This window comes from Drosophila serrata, unplaced genomic scaffold, assembly GCF_035046125.1.
Source record: "Drosophila serrata isolate PLE 108 unplaced genomic scaffold, ASM3504612v1 contig_165, whole genome shotgun sequence".
Taxonomy (NCBI): Eukaryota; Metazoa; Arthropoda; class Insecta; order Diptera; family Drosophilidae; genus Drosophila; species Drosophila serrata.
In genome coordinates this window covers 948,604-967,030 of record NW_028257063.1, presented here as the reverse complement: position 1 = coordinate 967,030, position 18,427 = coordinate 948,604, and the positions used below count along the sequence as shown (strand labels likewise).

Sequence of the window (18,427 nt, the reverse complement as noted above, 5' to 3'; positions counted from 1 at the left end):
CGAAGCTACAGAATATTATATTTTGTATTTCCGAATAAAAAATTCAATTGAACAATCAAAAAGCAAAAGCGTTGCACCGGGAGTCTACACCTTTTTCACAATCTGCACCACATCCTCGTCGTTTAAGATATGCTCGATGCCAACTTTCTGTGGCTGATGCTTTACCGAAGAGCCCCAGACCAGCGCACTGAAAAGATATAGATATAAATACAAATTCTCAAAAGGAAACCCCTCATCCAACTTACTATTTAAACTCCTTGGCGATGGAGCGATGCAGCTTGTTGCAAAAGTCTTCGATGCTCGTGTGCTCATTGTGGAGCACCACGGGCGAGTTGTAGTCCGGCAGTTGTCCTTTCGGCTTGGTGTAGATCCGTACCAGTCGCAGGTACTCCCACATTAGCTCCAGCAGGTCGTCAAAGTTCCAGTGATGATGCGCCGATATGGGTACACAATGGGGAATCTTGTAGATGACGTCCAGCTCCTCGATGGAGATCTGATCGATCTTGTTCAGCAGATAGATGCAGGGTATATAGATGCGGTTGCCTTCGATGACGTCGATCAGGTCGTCACTGGTTGCATCGTACCGCAGCGTGATGTCCGCATTGTGTATCTTGTATTCGGACAGAATGGTCTTGACAAGATCCGTGTCCAGCTCAGACTGCGGCACCATGCTGTTGAGGTTGATGCCGCCCTTGTCCTTCCTCTTATAGTAGATATTTGGGGGCTTCTTGTTCAGCCGGATGCCGAAGCCCTCCAACTCGTGCTCCAGCAGCTTCTTGTGGCCCAGCGGCTTCAGGCAATCCAGCACCATGAAGATGAGGTTACAGGTCCGCGCCACAGCTATCACCTGCCGACCACGACCCTTGCCATCCTTGGCACCCTCAATAATTCCAGGCAAATCCAGCAGCTGGATCTTGGCGCCCTTGTACTTGATGCAGCCGGGCACCGTCGTAAGCGTTGTGAACTCATAGGCCGCCACCTCGGAGTAAACGCCGGCCAGGTTGGAGAGTAACGTGGATTTCCCCACGGAGGGAAAACCCACGAATCCCACCCGGGCATCTCCGGTCTTGGCCACCTCGAAGCCAGCTGTGGAGAGTCATTACTTAGCAAGTGGAGCAAGTTTACGTGAGAAAACAAACCTTCGCCGGTGCCACCGCCGCCGCCTTTGGGAGAAATGAGCTCGCGCCGCAGCTTGGCCAGCTTTGCCTTCAGCAGACCCAAATGCGCCGATGTCGCCTTGTTCTTCTGGGTGCGGGCCATCTGGAGAGAGCCGAGAAGTCCCAGGTACCCCAAAGACACGAACGGTGAGGTAGTGGATCCGCGGGGGAGAGATGGGATGCAAGACAGGTTAGTTTCCGGCCGGTCAGCAGTTGTTGCGTCTATCACTTACCTCCGACTCGATGGCCGCGATTTTCTCCAAAATTGTGCTCATGGCAGGTCAATGCGATTCCCTAGCAGATCCCAGCTATCAACAAAATTTAGTTTAAAAAATAAAATAACTCGCGTGGACAAGGCTAGAGGTGGAACTAAAATCGATTCCAAAATCGATAAATCGATATTTTTAACTGAAAGTTAGCCAACACTGCCTGTCTTTAGTATTTTCGCAGCCAGCTGAAGCAGGTCCCACTTAATGTAGGACAGTTTAAAATCCGTTAGAATTATTTCCCCATTAAAATGTTTGCCAAAGGTAAATATAGAATATACAAATATTTAAATTTAAATGTAATAATTTCCTCAACTCCCAGGAAAGCCCCGCATCCCGCTTAATAGTCAGGCCAAATTTAAGAGTGAATTGGCTGGCAATGCTTCGCAGTTAAAACTCAGCTTTCCAACAGCCGCTGATCTTGTTCGCAAAAATGGCACCCAACTCAGGCAAACCAAGTTAACTGTCTGCCAGAAGGACAACAAGCTCAAGTACGAAGGATTTGTGGATCAAAAACCTCGACCCAAGCAGGAGTTTGTCTATATACCGACTCCAATTGTGAAGGAGAAGCCTCTCAAAGAGGAGAAGGCTCCAACAGGGTTTCCAGGCTCCTTCATGTCCAAGCCAGGAAGGGATTTAGTAAGCTTAATTGGTCGAGTGGACTTCTGCCTTAAAATGCATAAAATGTATCCCGAGATGAATACCATTTGGAATGTTTACGGTGGGTCTTCACTTACTAGTATAGTTTACAAGTTAAATGTTAAATTTCTTACAATGTACCTTACAAAAACCCTTAAAATTTCATTTTCAGGAAAACTACTACGCATTGTTGAAGGTAAGCGGGGAGAACGAACGCTTTTGGTGCGCAACGAGGGTTCAGGACCCATCCTACAGGGCATCTATCATGATTTCGATGGCATTCTAAAATCATGGACCCCAGGCAAGTGGTAGAGATTTGTAAATTAAATATTTTAATTCTACTCGAAGTCATTTGCAGGCTGCTACATCCATCTGGTGGGTCATTTCATTGGCGAGAATCGTATGCAAACGTTCAAGATCGCCCAGGTAAGCGACATTGACTGGGATCAGCAATTTATGCGGCTAGAGAATCTAACCACATATATATTAATGCAAAACAATGTGCATAAGTGATTTATTTTGTAGCTATTCATTGCTATATATAGTTTTCTCGCGATTCCCAGGGCCTGGCGACAATATATGTATGTTAACTTTTCTAGCCTGGCCTGCGAAATCTGCATTGAAATATGTTTCATTTTGTACTATTTACTTAGCTGTTGGTGAGAAATCAACTGAATAAGTTAGGGTTTTAGTATGTAACTTACGTAATTTATAACTAGGAACTAAGTTAGCTTCAAAACAATGCCCCAATTGGTGGTAGCTTCTCTGCTGGACCATTGCACAGTTACAAGGACTGAAGATACGGATAGAAAGTGATACAAATTCCATAATAGAGGCTGATTAAACTCTAATACTGTTGACCTTATCTAACTAAGTGGAAGTAAGTGAGTGGCGGTGCTTATCTCCTACGAATACAAGTCGAAGTACATAAAGAGTGCAACAAAAACACCGCAAGAAAGGGCGCACAAGTAGCCCAAGTGCAGTGAGGCTGACTTCTCATCACGGAAACTGCAAATTGAAAGCAAAATTGTTAATAACGAATGTCATTAGGTCAGTGTCTATGGGGCCGATACTTACCGCTTCTTGGAACGCGGCGAGAAGGGCGAGGGCGGATTTACGCCGGGCACTGCGCTGTCCAAGTACACAATTCCGTACGCTAATGCAGACACAAGAAGACCACACAACAGGGGACTCAGCTTGGCGCTCAGCTGGTGCTTGTCGGCCCACGCCAAGGTCTCGTTCCACTGACCCTGCACCTGGTGGCTCCACACCTGGATGGAGTCGGCACTGATGTACGGCACTGTAAAAATAGCTCGTTAGTATCTCAACTTGTGAATGGCGTTATATTGATTTCCGTGTGTTATCAGTGTTATCATGATAAACACGTCAAGAAATATATGGTTTATAGTAGGGTGAAACATGTTTCCTAACAGAGAATGTGTGAATCTAATAAGTTTTCTTTAGTAAATAATTAGAAATGATTAATTTTTAATTAAATTTATCGAAAATATAAGGTTTGCTTAATTGTTTACCTCTTTTTTAACAATAACATTACCAGAGTCACCCTAATTCTACATTATTCCGAACTTAACGACTTTTGAATTGCAAAATTCGGAATTTTCCTAAAGGTTTCTCTAGCGGGACTTCTCCCCTGCTTATTTATACATATGCATGCCTCGCGTTAATGTATTTGTCGCGTGACCCTAGGTGACAAATACCGTTAAGCCCAAGAAAGATCACCGCCTAGGGCACACAATTAGGTAACTAATCACTCTCTAGCTAGGGGGAAATAGCAGTAACTAATCACTCTTTGACTGACTTGAGGTAAATATGTACATATATATCTATGCAAATGAGAATCTCCAGCCAAAGCGAAATGCGCAACACACAGTTGCCTTCTTTATTTAGACGTTATTTCGCCGTTTGGCATTGCAGGGGGTTGGCTAAGGGGGGGAGGAACAACAAAGCGAACGGAGCAAACACACCGCTATGAGATCACACGCTCTTAAACTATTTATAAACGGAAAATATAAACAAACTACCGATGAGTACGCGTCACCGCCGACAATTGCAGCCTTGAGAGTACTATAGTGTCCACCCCCGCAAACGGAATGGGGCCACGGAACTCTATATAAACAAGCAAAAATTCTATATGTAGCCCTCAACTTGGCACACTTACTGGCTAGTATGACGCTTTTGTAACCGATAATCAGTAGGCCAAAGAGAAGGGCCGCAGTCTTGATGCGTGGGTCGAAGGCTAGTGCCACCACGCCCACTCGCCCCTTTGCCGTGGGTTCAGCAACGCCCGCGTACTGCTGGAGTCTCGGATAAGAGGTCTTCGGAGTGGAGGTATAGATCCGTGCGCTTGGTTCTGCGTTTGTTTTACTTCTGGCTGCGTTCGAGGAAATCCCATTGGTTTTGTTTTTCTGGTGTTGCCCGAGCGTGACGTCAGGGCACTCGCTGCTTGCCTCCGCCTGCATTTTGTTGTTTTGCCGGTGTTTACAGATACTGGAGCTGCCTTTGTGTAAATCCCTTTGTTGGCAAACACCCCCTAGGCTCGATTCACTTTAATTTGTTGCACAAAACTTTTGATTTAATTCACAAAAACAAAAAGTAAACAAGAAAATGAAAATACGTCACACACCCCCGAAAACTGCAATTGGAAACTAGTGGTGGGCAAACAAAGAGACGCTCGCCGATGCGTTGCACTTGCCTATCGATAGTTCGATAGAGATTGCCGTGCCAAAGTGTTTGAATTTTAAATTTGGAGACAATTCCCCTTGAAAAAGAATTTCAAATAATAATTTGATATTTATTTTATAATTGAAAAACAGTAATAATAGGTAAATGTACACGTTTTTAAAGTTAAATGTGTGTGTGTATTTTCTGTTTGTTTCATTTATATTATTGTTATAATTTTATTCCAATCCTTACAACATTTTCGATCTTGGGTTTCAAATACATTTTTAATGCATTCGCGTCGTCGCGTCTAGCTCGTAAAGTATGTATTATGTATTATGATTCTCGGTGTATTTATATTAACTAAAAGTTATCCGCGATCATAGAAAAGTTAATTTTAATTTCTTAATAAGGCTTTGTTTACGTTTTCATTACTTTACGCGTCGGACTCCAACTTATGCTCTTCAGTTTCTTTCCTTTTATTCGATATACAATGAGGCCTACAACTAAAGTAAAATCCAACCAAAAGGGGTCACAATTTAAAAACAGGATCAATAAATTGACAACTGATAAATAATTACTTTTACAAAGATATGGTTAACAAATCCGACGACACATTCATTCACTCCTACGGTGTCTCTCTCTTGTTTTCTAAATGGAATATGGTACAAATTGGGTTGCAAATCGGAATAATGTGAGGAGGGCCCTAGTCCGACAGCTGGGTTCAAGAGTGATCTGGTTCTGATTGGTGCATGTTGTAGGTAGTGTCGGTTTAACAACTATCGTAACTCCGCCGTATGACTTAAATATTTAGTTAACTTAGGCGCCTAGACTAACAGTAACTAAACTAACAAGTATGCGCTCGCTCAAGCAGCTCTCCCCGCTACCCCTACAGCCTTTACGATTTGGCTGTGGCGGCTCCCGCGCGCGTTCTTTTGGCCGTTGGCTCTGTGGTGTCTGCTGCCCGTATGTTGTCGAAAAGATTGTTCTCCTGAAAGCCGACCCAAAGTTGTAAGAAATCGCACTTGTGATATATTGTATGTGCCTTTTTTCTCACCTGCGGATTCTCATCGTCCATAATCGACGCCGGTTCTGCTGGCCTCTTTGAAGTTGCGGCCGCGCGCGACGTGGTCGTGGCACCACCTTTTCCAGACGGCTTGGCGCCCACCGTATACACGTCCAGCGGTATATAGATCTCGTTGTTCTGGAAGTTGGCGACGGAAGGCATCTTATAATACATTTCTGGCAGAGCCAGCGGCATGGAGAATGTGGTCGTGTTGCCATCGAATGGACTGAATTTGGAGTCGATAATGTACATGGCGAGATCGCAGAGTGCCCACATTTTCTAATAATCGAAGAGAAAATTATCTTTTTGAAGAGAAAATTGGTATTAAGTTTAAAGGTACATACATAATTGTCCCGCTTATCCGTGCCCTGACTGCACTCGCGGACCTTTATCAGCTGCAGCAGCTGCTTGTAGAAGCTATGGACAAACGATTCGCGCTTTGCCATCAATGGCTCCAGAACGAAACGCAGACACTTTTCCATCTTGCGCAGCTGGACGTAGTCCTCGTGGTTCGTGTAGCGGGGATCGTGGACCAGCACGGGAATGGCGAAGGCCAGCATGTAGTCAGGTAGAATGTGCAGGGATTGCGATTCCGTTGAGCTGTCGGGGGCTGCAATAAGGTTTGGATTAAAATTGTCCACAGAAAGCTACGAGTATTTACATGTCATCGCCACAGTCTTGAGATATTCCCGACGTTTGTTCACGTCCGTCTCCACATAATGCCGCACTAGGTCTTGCAATCTAAGTTAGTACAAGAATAATGAATTAACGGCTAAAAATTTTGGTTATATCTACATACTTTCTGTCAGTCTCTAAACCAGCCAGTACATACAAGCCCATAAAGTCCAGGGGTAGGCAATTTCTAGGTAAACTTCTGCCCAAACCTTTGTGCAGTTTTCTCGCAAAGATTTCCCGCACCTCCGGCACAGGATCAGCCTGAAAAATTAGAATACAATGCTTCGTTCGTTTGGAAGCGAGAAAAGGCACCACTCACCATTAGCTGGGATAGCTGCAAAAACTGCTCTGCACTATACTGATCGCCCACGCCTTTCTGTTCACAGACCTTGAGCATAGCACAGGCCGCTCCAAGACGCAGCCAGGATTTCTCGGCTCCGCACAGGCGGTTCTGGCCGAGGAGATCGCCCCGCTGGTTAACGAATGCGGCAAGCATGCGGAATGTTTTCTGGGCGGCGTGCTCATCAGTGCGGAGGCCCAAAAGCCAGCGAGCCATGGTTTTGAGGGCATCTAGCTTGCATAGCGTATCCGGCGGGAGTTCCTCTTGGGCACACCAGTCGCTTTCCTCGGGCAGCTCGTAGTCCCGCTGCAATGGAACCTCCTGGATAAGCAGCTCCTTCACAATGCGACGCGCAATCATGTTTTTTATAGGCGTAAGGAACGCCTGCGGCATATTGTAGGCAATGTGACCCAAGGCCACGATCTTTGTGCGCTGATACTCGCAGTTGGGCGTCAGCTTCAGACGCAGCGCCTCTATTATCTCATTGAAAATGGGATGCACCGTCTGAGTTGTGGTAGACGCACTTCCAGAGCCACCAGTCGCTCCATCTGTGGCCGCCGATGATTGACTGTTTACGAATATACAACGCACCGCATGTTTTGCCTGCTTGGGAGTTCCTATCAGTGCAAAGTCCCGGCAGACTGGGGCCAATTCATTTAGAATGACCGGTGTAGCATCGTCTATCAGCGGCTGATAACGTCCCAGATGGGTGAGCGTCTTCAGCACCAGGGGAGCGACATAATCGTTCTCATAGCTCAGCAGGGAAATCAAGTGACGCAGCGAGGTGTCGGTGAAGAAGTGAGCCGAGAACACATAGGAAAGCATCTGGAAGTAGGAGAAAATTGGTAAAGTACATGGTGTTTTTCGTTTTATGATGTAAACTCACACTTAACAGCTTGAGACCGCGCTCGCCCGCCTCCTGGCGCGATATGCCAATCTCGTCACACATGGGACCACCCTCAATGCACTGCTCAATGAGGCTGTCAAGTGAAATTAGAGGATTGAGCGTGGGATCAGACTGAGTATTGCTTGTTTTGAGGTTTACCTTATCAGCACACCGATGGAATCCTTGTCCACCATTACTGACGCCACGCGCTCAATAAGCATCTTGACTGTGTTATAGTAGAGATTGGAATGAACGTGAGCGCCGAGTTTTTTCAGGAGAACACCCATCGTATCGGCGCATTCCCTGCAGCTGACGTCGCGCTTGAGCACGATATTAATGCAACGCAGCAGCTGGGCATCCTTGCGCAGGTGGTTGCTGAACTGGGTGAGGTACTCGGCTGCTTTCAGGGGATCAGGCAGCAATCTAAAAGACAAAGCATTCATTTCCATTCTCCATGGAGAAACCATCCTTTTCAAACTCACTTGGCAATGGTGGCCTGCTTGGCACTCAGCTGGTTGAGCACTCGCGGCGTAAACTCCTTGGAGTGATGCAGCTTGATCCAATCGCTGACCGTGTTGCGGGTCTTCATCTGATTCTTCTGCAGCTCCACAAAGGCTTTGGTGGCATTGGCATCCAGGTCACCGAGCAGGTGATACAGCTTCTTCATACGTTCCTCCGGAGCCAGTTTGTAAGGAACGAGGCAGGTGATGAGTAGGCGCTCCACGAGCAAGCGATCCTCTAGGCCCACCTTGTAATAGCCGTGCAGGATCTTGTTCTTAATCCAGTCCACCCGCTGCTTGAGGTCAGCACTGAGATCGTTCGGCTCACAAATTGCTCGCTTGTAGATGTAGGCCAGCCCGTTCATAGCGTCCCTTCTTATCTTGTATTTCTTGTCCAGCGTCCGCTCGCGCACAATCTCCAATAAATCGGGCGCCTCAAGCACCAGATTAAAGTCCCTCTTGGCAGTCTCGACAATGGCCATTACCACTTCGTGGCGCACCATTTCGTCTAGGTCGTGATTCCGCAGCCGCAGCTTGTCTGTGATATCGCTCTGTAGGTGCGGATGATTCAGGAGGAAGTGCATGGACGACTGAACGCACTTGACGCGCACGGGCTCGGTGATGTCACAGAATCGTCCGAAAAAGATCTTTAACAGACTCTGATATTTCTTCGACAACTGCGAGTCTTTTTCGGAGAACATGCGAGCCAAAAGGGTGGTAGCCTCTGTGGAAATATATGTTTAATAATGGAAAAAAAATTAATTAATTATGGATTTCTTACTCAGCCTTTCACCATCGTCCGTGGAGAGCAGCTTGTTTTCCAGCTGTGGCAGCACTGAGATGAGCAAGTCTCCATTGATGCGATTAAGCTCATAGATTACATCGTAGATTTTGTTTGTTATTGAAAGTCTGGTGTTTGGCTTATCAATAACCAAAGCGCGATTGAAGAACTAAAAGAGATAATGGAAATTGGTTTAGACCTAGGCCTAAGCTTACTGATAGTAATCAATTACCATTTTGATGGTGGATTCCAGAGCATCGCCTGTTTTGGTCAGGAGTTGCTCGGTTAGCAGGCAGGCATACTTGTTGTTTGATTTGTGCGGCTCCACAATGTTTATAAGTATAAGGTCTAGCAGTTCCACCGAGAGATTATCAGCTTCCGTGATCAAAGGACTCAGCACGTCTAGGAAAAAGTTTGTGACCTTGGCACTGTGCTGGTCACTGCAATAGATATATAATTTACGATTTATTTCGAGAACCTCCCAGATAAATGGTACGCTCAGCTTACTTCACAATTTTAAAGATGGTGCTGAAAAGCTCCTGGAAGATCTCCTGGCAGTCCTCCAGTTCAAAACACATGTTAAAAGACTTGACAAATGCCAGATTTTCCAGCAAATAAAAGTAACGCTTGAAGGACGGATCACGCGGGTCCTTCAGCCCGTGCAGTTGCTTGATGAAGAATTTAAAAATTGTTTTGATTTGGTCTTGCTCCTTGTAGGGCGCCTCGGGGGCGTAGACACGCAGAACATCCGCCACGCAGCAGGCGATGAGCAACTGGACATCGCGGGACTGGTGCTGCATGAAGAAGTCATCGAGCAGATGCAGCGCCAATGGTATGTACTGCTGGTAAAGATTGTCGTCCTGGTCCATGGTCTGCAGCACATTGGCAAGGGTCTGGGGAGGTATTTTTGTTGGGTTTACTGGGAGGTATACGTGCTTGCACACACTCACCTTGAGTCGCCGAATCAGCTCATCAGTGCCAAGATCCTCGACCAGTGGCCGACAGCCGTTGGGGTAAACGATGTCCGCCATCCTCGCAGAACGCCAAGGGAGCTACCGCTTCCTACAAGCCACAGGATTTATTAGAGGATGCAACAACCAGCGTAATAACAATAATTTCGACGACCCCCAAATAGTGAAAAATCGGAGGAGGGTGGCATTGCCAAGCCATAAACACACACAGGCACTCAGTCAGCCCCCGACACACACACTCACAGCGCAGCGCAGCACAGCACTCACACGCACATTGGCGAATACGGTCGGTGCAGCGCTTTTTCCCCAACGCTTCCAAGCCGAAGAAAAACGGACATCCAGCACCTGGATTTGCACGCTCGACTTTGCTGGAGTATTATCCCACCATTTTATGCTTATCGGAGCCGCTTTCTTACTTTTCACAATGACCAGGCAGCGGCAAAATTTTTTGGCAATTTTGCGAGCCGCTGCAATCGCACACCACTAAAGCTCGTCACCGGATAATCACTGCACTCTGGTTAAGGTCGCGAGTGTTTGTCGCTATGTACACATGTTCAGCCGCGGGATTGTTTGGTTTTGCGGCGCGTATGTTGTTAATAAAAAGAAAAACTCTTGAGCATTTATGCGGAGTGGCACGCCATTAATCCACGCACGGAGCGTTGCCAGATGGCAGAACGAAATGTGGCAATGCCTCGGTGTCATCGATAACTAAGGGACGCCTATCGGATCAGCTGTTTGCCAGTGACGTGTATTGATGTCAGAGATGGGCTTTAGTCGCGTGCCGAGTCACGACAGGGGTATCAATTTACGGAAATGGTCATGGTTTGTTTTAAACAAAACCTGAACTGTTCCATTTAAGGGAGATATATTTAAATCGAAGTTTTGAGAAATAAATAGATGTATACCTTCCAAAGTGAAATTTTTAAAATGGTTCCATGGGAACAATTTCTTCTTCCTCCGTGTCATACATTCAAACACGTGCCCATCCCTAGACTTGTTTGTTGTGCTTGTTATCTATGTTTATGTGCACGCCGTAATTGCACAATTATTTGTACTTGCACCCAGCAAACAGTGTAACGGTATTTTCTGCGTTTGAATGGCCGATGGCGCGAATGGCTAAAAGACCGGTAAAAGGTATAAAAAAGGGCCCAAACTCTGCGCTTGCCGCCACTCATGTTCCCGTCTTCTAATCCAATTTAGCCCGTGCCCTGAAACTTGTGTGGCGGCGGTGCTGGCCAGTTGACCGCCGCCCGTCGCAGCAGCTCCACATTGCACATTCCCGAAATTATGAGCAGAATTACGTAAATATTGCACGGTCTGCGAACGTTTAAATATAGACGCCATCGACGCAATGTAACGCACTTGCATTTGGTAGAGGACAGAGGACAACCAAAAGTATTATTGAAGCTTTCCAAATCGATGTAGGATAGCCTAGATTATGGCTTCCTTGCGCGTAGTTAATAGGTTGGTGCTAACAGGGTTCTATTATAGCATCCTCTTAATCCTGTCTGTAATCCAAGAAACAGATTAGTGTGCCGCGGCTTTGTGGCTTTGACGCTGCTGCTGGTCTTCTTCAACGAGTTCATTGTGTACTACCTGGCCCAGTCCAGTTGGCAGCGAATCGATTGCAAACTGGGTAAGCGCTTTTTAACCCAGTTTCCGTTTTGTACCTTTGTTATTTGGTTATATATCTAGACAACTGCACGCGCCTGCTGCTCATTGCGGATCCGCAGATCCTGGGAAACTCCTATGATCGCTCCTCACACAGTCCGTTGGCCAGGTATGATTCGGACAGATACCTGGCAAAGACCTTCGAGCGCGCTCTCCACTTTACGCAGCCACACATCATCGTTTTTCTGGGCGATTTGCTGGATGAGGGCAACATAGCCTCCGCCCAGGAGTACAAGCAGTATGTTCAGCGATTCAAGCGCATCTATCAAAACAAGACATATAGAAAGGTAAGCCAAGGCAAATCCAAGCCTATTAACCACCTAACAGTTCCGCATGATCTCGGCTTATTTCCAGCGCGTCCATGTGCCGGGCGACAATGATATTGGCGGGGAGAATGGTGACTACATATCCAACTCGAATCAGAGGCGCTTCGAGAACGAATTCATGAGTGAGGACCTCTTCGACTATGACAATCGTTTGCGCTTTTTTAAGATCAACCGCATGCTGCTGGACTTTAACAATCCGGATAGAGATCACAATCAGGATCGCCTGCGCATTGGCGTCTCGCATGCCCCGCTGCTTATCGGTGGCGGGCCCTTGCTCAGGGCTATTATCAGCGATTTGGATCCACATATCATTTTCTCAGGCCACTGGCACGAATCGAGAATCTTTATTTATCCCTCCACAAAGGTGATCAACTTCTACGAGAACTCCGTGCGGCACTTTGATCTAAAGGCACTGAAAGAGGAGGAGCACAGCTACCTAGAGATAATGGTGCCAACCTGCTCCTATCGCATGGGAAAGTCCAAGATTGGCATGGGCTATGCGGTGTTGGGTGAGTTCGAAGCGGGTTTATACTATTCTCTGGATAGAATATGAGCTTTTTTTTATAGAAAACTACAACCTGAGCTACACGGTTTTGTGGCAGCCGAATCGGTTTATCCTTCTCTTCACCTATGTCTTTTGGGGTCTCTTTGTGGTCTGCGGAGCTGTAGTCTTCAAGATGATGACCCGTTGCCCCTTCCGTGTGGCCAAACGTCAGACGCTGTACAATCGCGTCTCGACCATACCTCAATTTTAGACTGGAGAGTATACTCCTCACGACAATAAGCCCAAGATTCTCAAGATTTGCTCGAATATATACGTATATCACACACCCAAGGAGATTGATTGAATTGTATTTATAGCCAAGTAGCATATATGCATATACATTAAATTAAATTAGCTAATTTTTAGTAGTCTTTAAAAAATGTATTGTAAAAATTACCTAGTCCAAAATTCCAGGTTTTATTGGTTTAGATTTGATAATGAATGTAACCCATGTCCTCCAGTTAAAAGCTGTCTATATTTCGGCAACATTAATATGTATTCTTTAAATCTGTATTACTTTTTTAAGTCCAACATATATGTGTTTAAATTAAAAACATTACAATCAAATAGTAGTATTAGTAGTAGCTCCGTAACAAATAGTAGCATCCCTCAGAGTTGCTACAAAAAATACTAAAATGGTGGGAACACTCGAGGGCGCATGTGCGAACTGAGCGATGACTGGTTCCGCTGGCCAGCGTTCAATTAGCCCGATGCGGCATCAGTAGAGTTTGAAGTCGAAAGCGGAAGGTTGTGCCTGTTCAGACTGCAGCAGCAACTTGGTCGGTCGCCGTTGAGTCGCTCGAAAAGATCCCCGGGCTGCAGGATAATAAAGCGTGACGCGTGTGCGTAACATAAAAATAACCATAAAGCAAATGCTATCCACTCTCTGTGCGGAGTGAAATGAAGTGAGGTGAAGTGAAGCGAGAAAAAAAGAAAAATACTATATCCGACGAAGGCAAAACGGAATTCCTTTAAAAATCGGCAAATAAACAAGAGGCTAAGAAGAGCACACACACCGGTTTTGTGCAAAATAAAAAAGAAAAGAAAAAGCAAGGGAAGCGAAAGGAAGAACGAAGTGAAATCAAAAGAATTCTTCGGCCCGAAATGGAGCTGAACGGAAGACGATTGTTGAGCTGCGGCCTGGGATTCTTCTGCCTGATCTTTTGCTGTTACGGTGAGTTAAATCCCCCGACTGACTCATCTCGCAGTATTTCGTAACTCTCTTCCTCTCCTCCAGCTGTCCCCTTATCTTTCGAGGATGCCAGCATCATAAAGGGCCCCCAATCTGCGATTACCATCAAGGAACAGAGTCCTCTGCAACTGCCCTGCGACTACCAATTGTCGGAGGAGTATCTTCAAAAGAATAGCGTGATCCTGCGCTGGCGGAAGGATAGCAAAACCCTTCGTCAAGTGGAACTGGGCCGGATGAGCAGTACCACCAGCGAACCCCAGTTGGAGACTATGCTGCGCGAGGATTCTCGAGTGTCACTCAGCAAGGACAGTGGTTCCCTGCAGTTTAACAGTGTCCTGGCCAGCGATGCCGGCCAGTATCAGTGTCAGTTGGTCATCGAGGGATCGGTGGCCGCCAGTTCTGATAGCGGAGCTCTAACTGTGATTGAGCAACTCAAGTTTATGCCTCAGCCCACATCTAAAAATCTGGAGCTGGGAACGCTGAGTAAAGTTCATTGCAAGGCGCAGGGAACGCCGGCGCCACAAGTCAAGTGGACAAGGGTAAGTTGTTGATTATTTGAGGGACTTACTAGGTTATTTTTATCCTTGGAATACAATGTAGAATATAGAATATATTCAAGAAATTTAAACTACAATTTCACAAAATTTACCCTAATTAATCCTGTTAATATTTCACTATTCCTTTTCCAGGAAACCCAACTACCTCTTCCTGCCAATGTGACCGACCAGAATGGAACTCTGATCTTTCACCAGGTCAGCAATGATCAGCGTGGCCAGTACACTTGCATTGCCTCGAACAGTCAGGGACAGATCAGTGCCACCGTTTCCATCAATGTGGTGGTGGCGCCCAAGTTCAGTGTGCCGCCAGAAGGACCCATCGAGGTGTTGGAAACAGGGACGGCCGTAATCCATTGCCAAGCCATTGGGGAACCCAAACCTACGATTCGTTGGGACAAAGATTTAACATACTTAAACGAGAACAACACGGATGCAGAGCGCTTTACGCTGATGGAAAATGGAACGCTAGAAATAAGGAACGTGGGGCCGGAGGATGAGGGACGCTATGGCTGCACCATTGGCAGCAGTGCTGGACTGAAGCGAGAGGATGTCCTGCTGGTAGTTAGGTCCAGCAAATCAGCCTCCAATTCGATAGTGACCAGGATCATAATCGTAATCATCTGCCTGGCCTTCCTCTACTTTGTGCTGGTCCTGGGATTGAAGGTCTGGTACCGATATCGCCGTCACCTGGGTAAGGTGCAGCTCGAGGATGGTCATGTGCAGTCTCCCACCGATGGCCAGGAGCATGACCATCCGGAGAACGAACCCTGCCTCACGGAAGCCAACTCCAGCAAAAACTTGAAGAGCAAACTGCGCGAGAGCACAATCCTGGAACAGGAGTCACAGGTGGCCGATGATATTGTGTGAGGAGGAGGATGAGATGGAGTATTAGCTCCTGAGAGAAACTTTCCATGATCTCGGTCCTGTGCCCTTTTCCCTGCCCCTCGTTCTCTCCCTCTCCCTTCGAGTGTTACTCCGTTTTGTTGTTGTGGGAAATCAAAAAAGGAACTTGTGAAATCCAACCCAGAAGTCTATTTGTATTTATATTTATCTAGTTCATACGTATTTATGCATGTGTGTGTCTCTCAGTGTATATATTTATATAAATATATCCGATGTACAGTTATTTTTTAGTAGAATAAATATTTTATAGCTCTCATAGAGCCCAATTTTATAGCGCAATCGTTTCAATCTCCATTTTTTTTTCGTTTTGTTTTGCGGGTGCACTGTAGCAATGAGGCGGAGTAGTGGGAGTAGAATCGTAAAATCCCTCGATGCCACCACCATTGAACATAAATACGGTGCCCACTTGGCAGGGCCGTAAAGCCCATGGAGCCCGGATGAACGTTCAACAGCTTTTTATGCGCTTTTTATGACGAAAGCAGAGCGCGCGCGCTCCTCGAATGACGGCAGCGGAGGAGTAGCCAGCTCTGATGAGTTCATAGGAAAAAAAACTCAACCCCTAAGATAGAAAGTCGTAAAATAGTAGCTTGTCATTCTGGTGTCTCATCTAACACAGGGATGATAATTTTGTTAAATGAATACAAGGGAATTCTTAAGATTCCCTGAACAAGGTCTTTTAAGAATGGAGATCATTTGTGGAATAGAGGGATGTAGCCATATGGCTTGGGTTAATATGAAACTGATGGTTTTGGGAAGGATACCTAATTGTAGGAGAAGGATATTATTGGATTATATTTATATATCAATAAAGAAGTGACCTTCCTATGTATGACATTCCAAGTATGACATTGCTAATTAAACTCAAGGTTCTTTTAATTGAATAGAACAATATAATTAATAATTTCCAATAGTTTCAGATCTTTGACAATACAAAATATTAACTAAACCAGATAGGGAAGTAACATCTATTAATATATCAATATTTATTTTCCTTATGATCATATCAAAGCTGTTTGCTGTCATGTTGAACTCTTACCAGGGGGAATCACCCTTTCATGTCAACATAAGTCATCTGTGCTGTGCTCTGGCCATCATCAAGTGAGTTCCCCGCAATTGCCCGACGACAATTCCCTACCAATTGCCAGCGTCTGCACTTAATCGCTTCATTTCCATTCCCATTTCCATTTCCATATTCATGCCTGCTCTCTGTATCGCAATTGGCTCTTGGTTATTTCTGCTGCCTATGCGTTTTATGCATATTTTATGGTTTTTTATAGCGCTCGAATAAACAGCGCACATCAAAGGCAGTATCCAGAGGCAACTACACATGCGCAGGTTACTCCATGCCGCACCGGAGATAAAAAAGTAAGCGGCAAGTGCAATTAAACGACCACCCCAGCCTGCATTTCCACCATGGAATGGTATGGTATCCTATGGCCCCACCTCCACACACTATACATATATTGGATATATGTGTATATAGGCCTTTGATCTGATGCGGCGACGACGACATCGACATGCATTAAAAACTTGTTGTTTGGAGCCCAGGGCCTTCCTACTCTTCGATTTTCCCCCCATTTTTTTCGCCTTATTTGTTTACAGCAAGTACGCGGGCCCGGTGCCTCCCAAAAACAAAAAAAAATTAATACACCTTCAAACGCGCTGTTTAAATGTTTATTTTGTTTAGTCTACGCAAAGGCCGCGTTACTAAAATTTATTTTAATGCCTCCAAATGTTTGATGTTTGCCAGCGGAGAGAGACTTTCGATTCGGTTCCGTGATTCTTGCACGGAATTCTCTGCAACTCTGGGATGGGCTCCATAAAATTATACGATTGCGAGGCGTTGAGTTACGGTAAGCAGTTCGAAAATAATAATTTCGAAATACATATAGTATATGGATCGGTTCCTAATGGATAAAGCGGGGGAAATCCCATCAAAGATGAAAGGAATCTTGGTTTGAAATAGTTCAAAGAATCTGCAAGATACATTCTTTTCAAGGAATTGTTTCTAAATATTCCAAAGACTTCTTAGTTAACTTGGCTTATTAATTTCAGCTTTAGATGGCATAAAAATAATTTAATATTAATTCTGTTTCCTAGAAATATTTGTGATACGGAAACTATTTGAAATTGTTCAAAGAATCCCAAAGAAACATTTCCTCCAGGGGGATTTTCTTTCTTTAAAAACTTCTTTCTCTAAAGCTAATTAAGATGTGAACTCACAAGCATGCAGATACAGATATCCTTTGACTTATATATCCAATTAACATAATACTCTTTCACAACCCCTTTTCTGAATAGAAAACTTTTGTGCAGAATTATTAACACACCATTTGCAGCTTTGGTTGCTTCGATCGCTCGACAACACCCCAAAATAAAAATCATGCCTAAAAACGAAACAACAGAAATAATAAAACATAAGCCCAACATTCAGGCAGGGCATGGCATAAATCTCCAACTTTATGACATCAATAACTGTCGTTCATCCAAAGTCGGAAAGCGGGAATGGAAAATGGAAAAGCGCACTGCCGAGGGCCCAACTTTGGATGGTCGTTCGTCTATGGTCCCTGGTCCCTGGTCCCTGGTCCCTTTACCCTGCTGGGCATGGCCAACATTTGATAACCGCACACCACACACAGACACACACGCATTTCCACGCAGATATAATCACAAAGGGCTGTTAATCAGGGGCGGGGCAAAAGGGGAACCACCACCACCCCACTGGCACATCCACATCCACATCCACCCGGATATATAGTTTATACAAATGGCAACGGCGTTTTACGACTGTTGGGTGTCAGTCAGCGCCGGCAAAAGGATCTGCTGCAATTGTTTTTGTGGCTCTTAGGTTGCCTTTCCATTGTGCGGGGTTGAAAGGCCTCGTAAAAAAACAAGCGGAAAACTATAAAATGGAAAACACACACACGAAAGCAGAAGGGGCACACGCTCATAATCGGCACAGTAGTCGCAGGCTGTCTTAGATGCACCGAAAGAAATTATCTCAAATCGATGGTTAGCGTTACTTTCAGCAAGGGTGATACATAAATAAATAAATGTAATACTGTAAATTACTTAATCTTACTAAATTTCTTTAATTTTTTAGAATAGTTTTAAAATTTTAACGATGCAGGAAGATACATAAACATTATCTACAAATATCTGATACCTTTCTGTATATCATTTATTTCTTATTAAATATCTTGAAGTAAAACATTAACCATGTACAAACTCTAGCCCATATATTAATTAATACCAATTATACCAAATAAAAATT

General features: G+C 45.1%; 6 protein-coding genes across 7 annotated transcripts; 3 read left to right on the top strand and 3 right to left on the bottom strand.

Moving 5' to 3' along the window:
* Positions 1–6: 6 nt before the first annotated feature.
* 128up (GTP-binding protein 128up) lies at positions 7–2,079 on the bottom strand. Its single transcript, XM_020942647.2, has 4 exons — positions 1,391–2,079; positions 1,140–1,260; positions 246–1,086; positions 7–187 (listed from the first exon to the last, which is right to left on the bottom strand). Exons 1-4 carry the CDS (start codon positions 1,430–1,432, stop codon positions 85–87), a joined length of 1,107 nt encoding a protein of 368 aa, XP_020798306.1. The 5' UTR covers positions 1,433–2,079; the 3' UTR covers positions 7–84.
* LOC110176322 (uncharacterized) lies at positions 1,565–3,572 on the top strand. Its single transcript, XM_020942640.2, has 4 exons — positions 1,565–1,687; positions 1,746–2,144; positions 2,235–2,363; positions 2,421–3,572. Exons 1-4 carry the CDS (start codon positions 1,675–1,677, stop codon positions 2,573–2,575), a joined length of 696 nt encoding a protein of 231 aa, XP_020798299.2. The 5' UTR covers positions 1,565–1,674; the 3' UTR covers positions 2,576–3,572.
* LOC110176349 (uncharacterized) lies at positions 2,545–4,938 on the bottom strand. Its single transcript, XM_020942678.2, has 3 exons — positions 4,242–4,938; positions 3,140–3,362; positions 2,545–3,070 (listed from the first exon to the last, which is right to left on the bottom strand). Exons 1-3 carry the CDS (start codon positions 4,540–4,542, stop codon positions 2,968–2,970), a joined length of 627 nt encoding a protein of 208 aa, XP_020798337.2. The 5' UTR covers positions 4,543–4,938; the 3' UTR covers positions 2,545–2,967.
* On the bottom strand, positions 4,854–10,670 carry pds5 (cohesin associated factor B pds5). Its single transcript, XM_020942655.2, has 14 exons — positions 10,377–10,670; positions 9,940–10,051; positions 9,497–9,882; positions 9,222–9,429; positions 8,990–9,158; positions 8,191–8,932; positions 7,868–8,131; positions 7,709–7,802; positions 6,802–7,647; positions 6,607–6,743; positions 6,469–6,548; positions 6,152–6,417; positions 5,799–6,086; positions 4,854–5,732 (listed from the first exon to the last, which is right to left on the bottom strand). Exons 2-14 carry the CDS (start codon positions 10,018–10,020, stop codon positions 5,640–5,642), a joined length of 3,654 nt encoding a protein of 1,217 aa, XP_020798314.2. The 5' UTR covers positions 10,021–10,051; positions 10,377–10,670; the 3' UTR covers positions 4,854–5,639.
* A 62-nt stretch (positions 10,671–10,732) lies between these two features.
* Mppe (Metallophosphoesterase) lies at positions 10,733–13,068 on the top strand. Of its 2 annotated transcripts, none has more exons than XM_086826885.1 (6): positions 10,733–11,094; positions 11,161–11,424; positions 11,487–11,596; positions 11,656–11,918; positions 11,986–12,466; positions 12,525–13,068. In XM_086826885.1, the coding sequence occupies exons 2-6, from the start codon at positions 11,399–11,401 to the stop codon at positions 12,710–12,712; spliced, it is 1,068 nt and encodes a 355-aa protein (XP_086683011.1). In that variant the 5' UTR covers positions 10,733–11,094; positions 11,161–11,398; the 3' UTR covers positions 12,713–13,068. The 2 variants fall into 2 exon arrangements, with proteins under 2 accessions (XP_086683011.1, XP_020798301.2); XM_020942642.2 differs by having other exon boundaries at positions 11,481–11,596.
* On the top strand, positions 12,745–15,432 carry otk2 (off-track2). Its single transcript, XM_020942681.2, has 3 exons — positions 12,745–13,675; positions 13,739–14,232; positions 14,383–15,432. The coding sequence occupies exons 1-3, from the start codon at positions 13,606–13,608 to the stop codon at positions 15,115–15,117; spliced, it is 1,299 nt and encodes a 432-aa protein (XP_020798340.2). The 5' UTR covers positions 12,745–13,605; the 3' UTR covers positions 15,118–15,432.
* The last annotated feature ends 2,995 nt before the right edge of the window (positions 15,433–18,427 follow it).

Bases quoted from the DNA above. Each gene is read 5' to 3' on its own strand.
- 128up (XM_020942647.2), bottom strand. From the start codon at position 1,432: ATGAGCACAATTTTGGAGAAAATCGCGGCCATCGAGTCGGAG. The intron at 1,261-1,390 runs GTAAGTGATAGA...GGCTCTCTCCAG, and splicing joins TCGCGGCCATCGAGTCGGAG to ATGGCCCGCACCCAGAAGAA. The intron at 1,087-1,139 runs GTTTGTTTTCTC...GACTCTCCACAG, and splicing joins CGGCGGTGGCACCGGCGAAG to CTGGCTTCGAGGTGGCCAAG.
- LOC110176322 (XM_020942640.2), top strand. The intron at 2,145-2,234 runs GTGGGTCTTCAC...TTTCATTTTCAG, and splicing joins TACCATTTGGAATGTTTACG to GAAAACTACTACGCATTGTT. The intron at 2,364-2,420 runs GCAAGTGGTAGA...AGTCATTTGCAG, and splicing joins TCTAAAATCATGGACCCCAG to GCTGCTACATCCATCTGGTG.
- LOC110176349 (XM_020942678.2), bottom strand. From the start codon at position 4,542: ATGCAGGCGGAGGCAAGCAGCGAGTGCCCTGACGTCACGCTCGGGCAA. The intron at 3,363-4,241 runs GTAAGTGTGCCA...CTATTTTTACAG, and splicing joins CAAAAGCGTCATACTAGCCA to TGCCGTACATCAGTGCCGAC. The intron at 3,071-3,139 runs GTAAGTATCGGC...TTCAATTTGCAG, and splicing joins TCGCCGCGTTCCAAGAAGCG to TTTCCGTGATGAGAAGTCAG.
- pds5 (XM_020942655.2), bottom strand. From the start codon at position 10,020: ATGGCGGACATCGTTTACCCCAACGGCTGTCGGCCACTGGTCGAGGAT. The intron at 9,883-9,939 runs GTGAGTGTGTGC...ATACCTCCCCAG, and splicing joins AGCTGATTCGGCGACTCAAG to ACCCTTGCCAATGTGCTGCA. The intron at 6,418-6,468 runs GTAAATACTCGT...ACCTTATTGCAG, and splicing joins CAAGACTGTGGCGATGACAT to CCCCCGACAGCTCAACGGAA.
- Mppe (XM_020942642.2), top strand. From the start codon at position 11,399: ATGGCTTCCTTGCGCGTAGTTAATAG. The intron at 11,425-11,480 runs GTTGGTGCTAAC...CTGTAATCCAAG, and splicing joins TCCTTGCGCGTAGTTAATAG to AAACAGATTAGTGTGCCGCG. The intron at 11,919-11,985 runs GTAAGCCAAGGC...GCTTATTTCCAG, and splicing joins AAAACAAGACATATAGAAAG to CGCGTCCATGTGCCGGGCGA.
- otk2 (XM_020942681.2), top strand. From the start codon at position 13,606: ATGGAGCTGAACGGAAGACGATTGTTGAGCTGCGGCCTGGGATTCTTC. The intron at 13,676-13,738 runs GTGAGTTAAATC...CCTCTCCTCCAG, and splicing joins CCTGATCTTTTGCTGTTACG to CTGTCCCCTTATCTTTCGAG. The intron at 14,233-14,382 runs GTAAGTTGTTGA...TTCCTTTTCCAG, and splicing joins CACAAGTCAAGTGGACAAGG to GAAACCCAACTACCTCTTCC.